We start from the raw sequence: 12,211 nt of genomic DNA, 5'->3' as shown, positions 1-12,211 counted from the left end.
TAATTGAAGTAAATTTAATTTTAATTTAATTGAAGTAAATTTAATTTAAATTTAATTGAAGTAAATTTAATTTAAATTTAATTTATTTTAATTCTAATTGAATTGAATTTAATTAATTAATTTAAATTAATTTGAGTTTGAATTTCCATCCTTAGTCATCTGACCCAATGTATGTTTTGAATCTGGAAATACTATAATTTTTGTGAGATAAGTTAAATTCAATTTCAGAACTTGGTTTAACTTTGTTTTAGATTCAGGTTTAGCTTTGGACTCAACAAACAGATATTCTTTGGATAAACTTCTGAGCTCTGGTGAGTCACCTGGATATCATTAGCTTCAGTTAGTTCCACTAAGCCAAATGCATCAGGTCGAAATCATATCTTCCTAGACCTGCATAAATAGAGCTTCCCTAACATATTATAATCCAAAACTTCACCAGTATCATTTGTCAAATTAAACTTTTGTCTCTTTTTAACTTAGTCCTAATTACCCTGCCAGGTAACCTATTACTTTTGGAGGTGTCAACTAATTTAAAGTCTTCCCCTTGAATTATTGAACGGGTTGTTTTAGGTTTTATATCGATTACCTTTGTAATTGTAATAAACTTAATGGTAATTTTAGTTAAGATTTAATATTTAATTTATAATTTAAATTTAAAATTTTAATTTTTAATTAATTAAATGAGTCAAATTGTCCTTAAAAGAGTGTATTTAATATTTAACTTTGCTTTCAATCTTAAGTTAAGGTTATTTTTAGTGTTTAAGTTTTTTTTTAGTTTTTAAATTTGAATTGATTAAATTGTTTGAATTCTATTTCTAAGGTTTATCTTTTTATTAATTGTTAATTTCAAATTTTCTTTAATATTTAATTTTGAATTTATTAAAGTTGGTTTTGGTTTTATTGAAGTGTTTGAATTTATCCTCATATTTTCTTTATCTTTTATATTTACATTATTAGTTGAATTTATTAGATTAGTCCTATCTTTAAAATTTAATTTTTTGTTAATTAAATTATCTTGGTTTTGGATAAAATTTTCTGGACTGATATTATTTAGATTATTAAATACTTTATTAAGATATTTACTGATTTTATCTAAATCCATTTTCTCATTTTTAACTTGTAAATTTGAATTTATTTTAATGTTTGACTTACTTATGTCTAAATGTTCACTTAATTTTAAATTTTCTAAATTAACTAAATTATTTAAATTGATTTGGTCATTGTTCTGTTTGACCAAGTCAAGGTTGATTCCAAATTGATCAAAGTCTTGACTTGATCGAATCTAGATTATTTTGTGGTTTTGAATTTAAATCATGTAAATCTAGATTATCATGCATCATACTTGGGATAATTTCATACTTATCTGAATTATTTAAATTGATTTGGTCATTGTTCTGTTTGACCAAGTCAAGTTGATTCCAAATTGATCAAAGTCTTGATTGACTTGATCAGAATATAGATTATTTTGTGGTTTTGAATTTAAATCATGTAAATCTAGATTATCATGCACTATACTTGGGATAATTTCATACTTATTTGAATTATCATGTAGATTATTTAAACTACTACTAATAGGGGTATTTTGATAAATTATACTAACCTTAAGCGCATCCCCTAATTCAGTAGGCTTTTCGATTGGATTTGACTCGAGTCCATATTTAATTTCGACTTGATCCTCTAGCTTTAATGACTCCTCATGTAGCTTGATCAACTGGGTCCAAAGATCATGTGCATTCTTGTACTTTTCTAGTATGCATAAAATATTGTTAGGTAAAATATTAAAAATAAGTTTACTTATATTTTTGTTCAATTCTGAGTCCCGAGAAGACTTTCTCAATATCAGCAAATTATTAAAATTTAGACTTCTTAAGAACCATTCCATTGCTCGCCTCTAGTAGTTGAAATCTTCTTGATTGTATGATGGTAGCTCGTGGATGCTCCGTCTTTTTTGAATAGACATTGGTATACTTGCAAAAAATATAGACAAGAAGTAAATTCCAAGACTTTGTCTTGGGGTAAGCAGTGTGGGAGATACAGAAATAAAGATATTTCACCATTTTTTTTTAAATAATAAAAAAATAATAAAAAAAAGTATTATGACAAATTTTACTAGAATGATTATTTTGTCAATTTAAACTAATAGTCAAAAAATTGAAGTGAATTTTTTTTAAAAAAAAATTGGGGGAAAAAATGAGAGGCGTAAGAATAATTTTTAAACCAAAACGATATAAAAATTTTCTTTTGAAAAGGACCCCCTTTGCTTGATTAGTGGTTGCACCAATTCAGAGCGGTACTGACTCTGATACTACTTGTTGGATCATAAAGTTCGCTAGAGGGGGGGGGGGGTGAATAACCATCATCGAAAATCGTTAGTTAAATCGAGTACGCAGCTGAAGTGAAAAATTGAAGCAATGCTAACAAACCAATTTTACTTGGTTTAGAGCCTTCGTCGACTCCTACTCCAAGGCCTGCACGTGAGAGTACTTTCGTTGGACAATCACTAATAATTCACAAAAAGTATTACACAATTTAGTACATGAACTATAAAAAATACTAACAACAAGAAAAATGAAACTGAGTCGCAGGTTGTCGGAGGAGCTTCACAGCATCGCAGGAGCGTCTTTGGAGCAGCGTGTAAGAGAGCAATCATAGAAGAAGTTGTATTTGGCTTTTGGAGGAAGACTGCTTATATAAGCAGTTCTGGGTGCCCGAATCCCTTCGGGGTGCTTAGACTGTGACGTCGGCCTACCCAATCAACGTGCTCCAAGCTGGTGACGAGATAGGTTTTGACATTCCGGGAGCCCAGACCAGTTCCAGGAGCCTGGACCAGTTCCGGGCACCTGGATCCCTTCCGAGCGTCCGGACCCCCCCTTTTCCAGCAACTTGTTTTCCTGCAAGAAAAGGTTAGGTCGAGGCAATAAAAATTATACTACTCTGCAAAACAAAATTAGCACAATATAATAAATATAGTAGTAATTAGATTCTATCTCCTCGAGACCATAATCTAGTCAAGATCTCAACTTAAATTTTTTAAATGGATCTAAGTTGGATCGACGCCTACTGTTCCCTCAAATAGGGAACACGTCCTCACAAAGTTACTCTCCTCCAGTGACTTACCTCAACTTACCATCTTGCCAGACATTCGGTCATCCCGTTGATCTTGTCTGGACTTCATGCCAGCTATCCGATCGATCCGTTGACCTAGCTGGACTTCCCTGCAACACTGAGTTAGCATAATAGATAAAAAAACAAAGGTTAGGACTTACCTTTACTAGTCATCTAGTGTTGACTATATTCTCTCTTCCAAACATCAAGTCCTGTCTGGATCAACCCTTGGTCAAACTGACCAAACTTAGCTATATTGTCAAACATCAAAATCCTAGAGGTCAATTGCACCAACAGAAACTCCAGCATGTTAGGCATTGTCTCGATGTTATGCACATCGAGAAAAATGTATTCGAATATTTTATTAATACTTTGATGAATGTTAAAGGAAAACCCAAGGATAATGTGGCAACTAGGTTGGACATGGTTGAGATGGGAATTAGGCCTGAATTAACACCTATAGTTGGGGAGTAGAGAACATATCTTCCTATCGCTGTGTGCTAATTCACAAAAAAAGAAAAGTTATAAGTGTGCAAGTCATTAAAGGATATAAAAATTCCAGAAGGTTTCTCTTCAAACATGAACAATATTGTGTGCATAGATCATAGTTGAAGTTGACTTGCTTGAAATCCCATGATTGTCATATTTTAATGTAGCATTTTCTACCAATAGTCATATGTGATGCGTTGTCAAAACATGTTAGATATGCCATCATAAGATTATGCTTCTTCTTTAAAGATATTTGTTGTAAGGTTATAGATGTAGCCAAGTTAGATAAGCTGCAATATGACTTGGTTGTTACACTCTACTTATTGGAGCAATATTTTCTCCCATCTTTCTTCGATGTCATGCTTCACTTAACAATCCATATTATTCAAGAAGTCCGATTATGTGGACCAGTTTACTTTAGATGGATGTATCCATTTGAAAGATGCATGAAGGTGCTTAAGAGTTATGTAGGCAGTTGAAAACATCCTGAATGTTGCATTGTTTAGAAACATTTAGCAGAAGAAGTAATTGAGTTTTGTTCTGAATACCTCAATGACATTGATCCTATTGGGGTCCCTCAATCAATTCGAGACCTGAAAGCAAATGTTTCTAACTTCCAAGCATGCAACACACCAATTATAGTGCAACAAGTGGATCTGCAATAAACACATTTGACTGTGCTAGAAAATATGGAAGAAGTATCTCCCTATATAATGTAAGTGTATTGTATTATTTATAATTCTGCATACTAAAAGAGATTAATGTCTCACACAAATTTATATATTAATACTTCTAGAGTAAACATAAAACCTTCTTGAAATCAATGTTTCTCAAAAAAGAGAAAGATGAAAGGTGGATACAAGATACAACAAGAGATTTATTGACTGGTTTCGTGGAAAGGTTTATACTAGATTTATCAATTTTTTACTATCATTTGCGGTGAACAACTTGTAGCTACTATTTTTAATTACCATATTCAAATTGAATACATGTTAGGTGGCTACCAAAATTGACAGTTGCAATGGTGGAATGACATCAACATTAACATGGTTGACCCATGGACCACGTGTACAAATTCTTAAGTATAATAATTATGTGATAAATGACAATTTATACCAAATAAAGGCGCGGGATGATGACAGAGTTTGTCAAAATAGTGGGGTTTCTTCAGTTGCCATCACCATGCTTGTCTGTAGTGCTAAAGATAAGAATCTCTTTCTAGCTGATGTGTCTTTCTATGGAATGATTGAAGAAATATGGAAATTAGACTATCATCAATTTCACGTTCCTCTTTTCAAGTGTGGGTGGGTTGCACCTTGGTTAATTTAAACAAATGAGGACACACGAATGATGAATTTGTGCTTGCAAGTCAAGTCAACTAAGTCTTTTATATTGATGACAAATTTAAAAAGAGGTGGTCAGTTGTGCTCCCAGTTCCAAATAAATGTTATAAGGGAGATGATGATAATTGAAGCAGTATTTCGAACTCTCAACCAATTGGTGATGTTGATACTCATTGCATTCTTGCTCATGAAAGATACTTTAGATTATAAATTGCTTGGGACATGAAAAAGAAAATAATTGATGTTTTGCATTTTTATGTAATGTTTATGCTATGAAAAAGAAAGGATGCTTTATGCATTTTAAAAAAATTATGTTATGAATTTTATGTCATGTTTATGCTTGTGTTGTTATTTATTTATGCTTGAGTTATTGTAATTATATTTGTCATGCTTATGTTACTATTATTTATGTTCTTATGCAGACAATACTTGATGGGCCCTAAAAAATAGGGAGTAACAGTTGAGGAGATACATGAAGTAGTCGATGTAAAGCTACATAGAGTAGCTGATGCGAGGCTACATGGAGTTACTGATGGAGAAGAACGTTCTGTAGATGTGCACAAGAACGAGAGAGGTCCTACATCAATGTGTAAACTCATTGCAGCTACAAGATGGGGAAAAAAGTGACGATAGATTATGGGACAACCATTATACAATGCAAATGGAAAGACATTGCAATTGTACATTGGCTCTGTTGCTAGAACCATGGTGTCAATCAACATAAAGTTTTGGCCTACTGTTCTAGAAAATATAAAACAAAAATTATGGAAAGAGATCTTGGAAAGATTAATATATAAATACAATCCCAATTCAAGTTAGCTTTCCAATTCTATGTTGTCATTACTTTCTTTAATTCATTCTTGTCATATTAGTTGTATAATTATCTAGCTTGTATGTTGATTATTTTCTTATTCCTATTCAACTTCTCCACTAATAGTATCAGCTAATATTTTGTGTTGTAGAATGTATTTGAATTAGCATCACAAAGTGAAACTGCTGTGATGAATTCAGCATATAAAAAATGGCGAGATTTCAAAAACAAACTCACTAGCTGTTAAGTATTAAAAAAAAGGAAAAAAATACAACCCATACCAACCCACGTGCACCCCTCACCTCCTCCTTTTTCTTCCTCTTTTCTTCTCTTCCACATCGAAGCTTGCAACCCTTCTTCTTCTCTTCTCTTCTCCAACGGCAACAAGCAACAAGCTTCCCCTTCCTTGCTGTCCTATTTCTCGGCAGCACCATCGGAGCTCATTTGAGTTTGCTGGAGCTCGCCGGACCACTAGCTAAGTGGGAAAAGCGAAGCCGTAGTTGCAGCCCTATTTTCTAACCAAGCACAATAGCCGTCGAAGTTAGCTGTGGCCTTTGCTGGAGCTTGCTAAAACAAACTAGGAATCAATACGTCGAGATCTTTGAGCAACTCTATGTAAAGCTAGGACCAACTATAATATCAAAAGAATCCCTGTGTCTGCAAAACTGGAGGTCAAGGAATGTAGAAAGTTATCCAAATGGCTAAGTGGATACTCAAGAAAAATGTGTATGAGTTTAATCTTGTTTAAGAAGTTAAAGAAGTAGAGTAAATCACAATCTTTCGTTACAACTTTAGGTTATTCTTAAAGTTCTCCATTTATACATATATATGCATAATCATCTTTGGTTCTCGTTATCTATAATTAGGTAATATTTTTATATTTGAGTTTAGGATCTTCACCTTATCATCATCAATTAAAATCAATTCTCCAATCTTATTATTTAATCAATCGATATACAAGTTATCATGGTAATATCAACATGTATATCAATGATCTAAATATGATAAATCAACTAAAAAGTGAATCACTTGAGCCAATATCATCAGAATGTAATATCACATAGATAGGCTAAAAGCCTCCTTAGAGTATAAGACAATCACAAATGTCATTTGACGTACGAGCTATCAGTCTTCACCGGTGGAAGACATAATAAACACTAACTTAGGGCTACATCACGCCACTACGCCTCGGGTGTACGGTCAGGTGCTCTGGACAGCGAGCCATCGCGCTACCACAATAACATATGGGTGACCCAATACTCCAATATAAAGCTCTGGTATAAAGTTAGGCTCATGGTCTTCACTTTTTAATATTCTTCATTTACCATCTTTTTTATTTCACTTTAAGGATTCTATTTTATCCATTTTTCATATCTCTTGATTATTCTGTTTAGATGATTCTTAGGGTTTCTTATATTATATTGTCACCGAGTGGGGTACTGGGAACTATACCCATGGGGCATGACACTAGCAAATTTATTTGGCCAAATACAGACAATCTTGAAAAATTGAGTTTTCCACCAGGTCAATATCAGATCCCAAAAGCAGTTTGGAAATTATTTATAGCTGAGAGACTTCATCCATCATGGGTACGTACTCATATGAGTCATGTTTCCTTTTATGTTCATCTTAAACATTTGAAGGATTCATCTTTTGAACTCACTTTGAATGTTGAGTGACAATGATGTTCTTAGTGTTGGGATTTCAAAATTTGTTAGGGTTGCATGAAATCTTGTGATTGTGCACTAGGTGTATAGCTGCAAATGCAAGTCTTTGCATTTATAGATTTGTATGGTGTTGTTTGTTAGTTTGCATTTGCAAGTCTTTGAATTATCATTCAAGATTTGTACGTCTATACCAATTTTCTTGTTTGCATTTTAAAGTAAGTTATACAACAAGTTATAAGGAAAAATTGCAGCAAGTTATACTAAAGTTGTATAATTGAAATATAGAGGATTATTTCCATAATGTTGTTAATCTTTTGCTTTCAACATATTAGTATTCTTTTGTCTCGATTTACATAATGGTGTTAATATTTTGCTTTCAAGCTTATTTCCATACTTAATTCAAGCATAGAATGATGTATGCTATTCATAAAAAGTAAAAAGAATGAACGATGCATTTTAAATATCATCACAAACTGTTTCGTAAGGGTTACATTGGCTTGGAGGTTGAATTGATAAGCTATGGAGCATTTTATTCAACTAATCAATTTTGGAATTGGAGAGGAAAAAAAATTAATTGCTGAAAATGAGGAAGTTGATAGATCGATGCTTTGACATAAAGCCTGCGAGGATATATCTAGCAACATAACAAATATAGCAATAGCAGAAGTCGCTGAAAACATTATAAATATTTAGTTTTATCTAATTATCATATTGTCTAGTTAAATAATATTGGAGGTTTTCGATTGTTTTATTACATCACTTATTATATGATGACTTCTTGGAAAATAAAGTCAAAAGAGAGTTCAAATCTTCTGGGATAAATGATGCGTTAACTATTGTCTTAGGAAATCGGGAACACTATGAACGCATTATAGGTGTGGGAGAATATGTAAAACCCCAACTCTACTTTAAAACTACAAGAAAAAATAGAGAATCAGTCCCAAAGAGTTCGATGAACAATTTCAAAGAACAGTTGGAGGAGAATAAGAGCTTTAAGGCTGAAGTAGAGAAATTGAAGACTCAACTTGCTCATGTCATTAATGATCTTGTGAGGTTGTGATATCAAACAAGTCCTCAAACATGAACGACCCAAAATGGAGAGATGATGTAGAGGTTTATGAATGCGACACTTCAAACTTAGAGATTCTATATTTCTCAATTTTATGTCAAATTAATTCCCTTTCTCTAAATTCAAATATTTATATATAATTTCTTATTGTTCTTAAAGGGGGAAAAAATATAATTTGACTGTGGAACAACGTGACAATATGGTAGCGTACGACATAATACTATCAGAAAGAGGCTCAAATATATTGATTCATCATGTTCCACTTGGGAAAGGAAATTTTAAGGTATCCATTGATGTTGTTTTAGATGAAGGAGCAAAGCTTCCTATCCCAATTCGGTCTAGACCAACAATCATCAATGGTGTTGTTGGAACAATTGTTAGCTGACCTAAAGAGTTGGTAATTTTATCAACGAAGAAGGTACTTTCAATTTTTATGAAAAGTTGATATTTGAAAAAAAAATCAATTATCATGAATACTCATATGAATATTTTAAAATATTGTAGAAGAATGTGTAACCTCAATCATTTGCTCTTTCAAATGTTCATGGTAATCAGGACAAGTACAAAGAAATTGAAAAAACATTACTAACAACATGCAAGTATATCTATTCGTATGTTGTCAGATTGATGTCTGAAGATGAGAGCATACACATAGAATTTGATGAAGCTATGTTAGGACGCCCTAAAAGTGTATGGTTGTTAAGATAAGATATCTTGTGCTTTATGGAGATGAAAGAGATAAGTGTTAGACAAATTTTGATTTACATGGGGTATGTTATGTCCTAATTAAATACAATATTTGTTCACATACTATGCTTTGTTCATAATATTTATTCATATGCTTTTGCTTTGGTTTACATGGGGTATATTTAGATTTGTCATTATTTTACCATTACTTTACAATTACCTTTATAAATACTTGAAAAAAGAAATAGAGTTGAGTATGTCTCATTTATGAATTCTAGTCACATAGCTACATGTAGGCAAAGAAAGCAATAAATTGTCACAACATATTATTACTCAGTTGGGAGCATCGAATAGAGATAATATCTACTTCATCTCATATGTAAAATTTTAATTATTTATTAGTTCTTATTACATAAGAGTCAATATTATTAACTTGCAGATATTAAGTTTAAGAATGCTCTAAGATGACAGATAGTTGTATAGAAGATGAAGCCAATCCGGAATGGTTGGGACGTAAAGTATGCTGCTGATCATGTAGTTCTTCTTCTCCAGAAGATGAAATTGTGGAGGAGAATTCTAATTCTCTCAGACTTGGCTCTACTGAGGAAAAGAAAGGCTTGGGTGGCATCTGTAGATCATTCACGTCTCCTTCAAGCATCTCTATTACACTGCTCATGGATGGCCGGCTACTTGACTTTATTTGGATGCACCAAAGTCCCACCATGGACAACTTTCTCTCCATTTCACTGATTACAATCTCTTCAATACCATGACTGCTCTCACTTACATGCAGCTGAACAAGTTTGTCGTAGACCCAAGAAGGATAATAAACCTGACTGGTGTTCTCAGCTCTCGCATCTACATTATGTCTCCCGCCGGCCATCTCCATTAGCAGCATTCCGAAGCTGTAGACATCCGACTTGTCGGATATGATCCCAAAATTTCTCGATATCAGCTCGGGTGCTATGTATCCTATCGTGCCTCTGGTAACGCTCATGGATATTACGTTCTTGTCCTTTGGGTACAATTTTGCAAGCCCAAAGTCTGAAATCTTGGGAATGAAGTTGCGATCGAGGAGGATGTTGTGGGGCTTGATGTCGAAGTGCAAAATTTGCATGTCGCAGCCCTGATGGAGGTAGTTGATGCCTCTAGCAATCCCCAGGGCCACCTCATGGAGCTTCTCGACAGTGAACGTGTTTCCCCTGTTGGCAGAGAAGATGTACTTGTCGAGCGAGCCATTGGGCATGTACTCGTAGATGAGTGCTCTCTTTGATCCCTCGGAGCAAAACCCAACCAAACGCACCACGTTGATGTGGTGGATCCTGCCGATCGTGGAGACCTCGCTGATGAAATCTTCACCGTGGAACTTGGAGCTGCCGACAAGCATCTTGACGGCGACAGGGAATTTACCAAGAATGTATCCTCTGTACACTGAACCAAAGCCGCCTTGGCCTAGTTTTTCTCTGAAGTGACTCGTCATGGCTATGATGTCGCTGTAGGCGAAGCGTGTGGGAGTTAGAGTTTGCTGGATTTGCAGGAACTTTTCAACTGAGTCGATGGGCTTTCTAATTGTCTTCCAATAATTGTATGCGAGGAATGCATAAATTGATAGAGGTGCAATCACAAATCTACCAACTGTGGTAACAAGTGAGAGGGAAAAAAAAAACAAGTGAATAGCGAACAAACTAGTTATGCAATTGGACAATAAGTAGTGTTACTGCATGCAGATGGAAAGTCAATGAAGTGAAAGCATACCTAGCAGACAAAGAGCTATATCTAGTGCAAGGACTAAGACCACTGTAAAACCGAAGGCAACGTGATAATGGTTGCGATAACTCTCCTCCCAGTAGACGCAATCTAAAAGACCTAATTCGGCAAAGAGGGGACCAAGCATCCTGTAAGGGGAATTCTCGATGCTGTAATAATATACTTTTGACCTGCAGAGATAGCAATTAAATATTGTAAGAAAAGAGTGAGAACATGCATATGATAATTAAGGTTAACTGAATGTTATGTTCCTACCAAAAATTTTTCCAACAATACTCGAAAATGTCAGAGGGTGGCGTGAGAGACCATCCAATCCAGACTCCTTTTGCCAGGAGTTCAAATACATCCACGTCACTGTAATTGTATTCTCCGTCAACTGGCAATAAGTTTACGAATCTACATGAGTTCTTGAGGTTGCGTATGGCATATGCATCGTTGCCAACGATGACGTGTGTAGCCGAGTTATTGTCCCCAGTAAGACAATGGATGGGCTTGTAAAGATCGCTATGAATTTCCTGTTTGCAGCTCATAAAACTAGCCCATTCTTCAAACATATAATACTCATGATCTCTAGCATCTTCAGTCGAACCAAATGGCCAAAGTGGCATTTGGATGAGGTAAAGTGTATTTAGGGGGAAGTGGGCACTGGGAAGCACGCATTTATTAGAACCTGTGACATAACCGGCATAGACGAGCCTGAAGCCCGATTGATTATATGATATTTCGGTGACCAGGTACTTGTCTGTAGGTGACAAGTTATGCAAGACTGCATCTTTTCCTGATTCACAGATGAGCTCAAGCTCTGGCTTACCGCACCACTCTGGGTCGCTTTCTAGGCGGAACGGGTAGTGGATATCGTCAAGGATACCGCAAGAGGAAGAGCAGCTTTTATTTTGAGATCTACCGAGCACTCCACCTGTAAGAGTGGTGAGAAAGAAAAAGACTAGAAGAGAAGTGAAGAAGGACGATGCTGGTGTAGATCTTTTCATGAGCTCTCTCCCTCTGTAATTCAATTCCTAGTATAATATAATTGCGTTGTTACTAAATTGGTATCGATCGATGCTTTAAAAAGAGCAACATACAGTAGTTGTTCATGATCACAAGATTCCGTGGCGCAATTTGTTCCACATTTTGATTTGGAAACGAGCTAGGGGCTCACATGGATTCTTATCCGTCAGAATCAACCAGTAATTAATGAGCAAGTCTTCTGATATTGATCCGTGGACTTAGGCAAGCAAACATAGGCAATGGATTTCGTTCGTAGACGAGGAAT

The 12,211-nt window shown here is 34.7% G+C and overlaps 1 protein-coding gene across 1 annotated transcript; it reads right to left on the bottom strand.

The window, feature by feature from the left end:
- Window positions 1-9,409: 9,409 nt before the first annotated feature.
- On the bottom strand, window positions 9,410-11,992 carry LOC122018696 (rust resistance kinase Lr10-like). Its single transcript, XM_042576097.1, has 3 exons — window positions 11,194-11,992; window positions 10,927-11,108; window positions 9,410-10,806 (listed from the first exon to the last, which is right to left on the bottom strand). Exons 1-3 carry the CDS (start codon window positions 11,925-11,927, stop codon window positions 9,620-9,622), a joined length of 2,103 nt encoding a protein of 700 aa, XP_042432031.1. The 5' UTR covers window positions 11,928-11,992; the 3' UTR covers window positions 9,410-9,619.
- Window positions 11,993-12,211: the final 219 nt, after the last annotated feature.

The sequence above is a fragment of the Zingiber officinale genome, chromosome 9A (assembly GCF_018446385.1).
Source record: "Zingiber officinale cultivar Zhangliang chromosome 9A, Zo_v1.1, whole genome shotgun sequence".
In the NCBI taxonomy this organism is placed as follows: domain Eukaryota; kingdom Viridiplantae; phylum Streptophyta; class Magnoliopsida; order Zingiberales; family Zingiberaceae; genus Zingiber; species Zingiber officinale.
Note: the sequence above shows the minus strand (reverse complement) of the source record. Positions and strands in the feature narration are given on the sequence as shown.

Bases quoted from the DNA above. Each gene is read 5' to 3' on its own strand.
- LOC122018696 (XM_042576097.1), bottom strand. From the start codon at position 11,927: ATGAAAAGATCTACACCAGCATCGTCCTTCTTCACTTCTCTTCTAGTC. The intron at 11,109-11,193 runs GTAGGAACATAA...CTATCTCTGCAG, and splicing joins TATTGTTGGAAAAATTTTTG to GTCAAAAGTATATTATTACA. The intron at 10,807-10,926 runs GTATGCTTTCAC...TTGTTACCACAG, and splicing joins TATAGCTCTTTGTCTGCTAG to TTGGTAGATTTGTGATTGCA.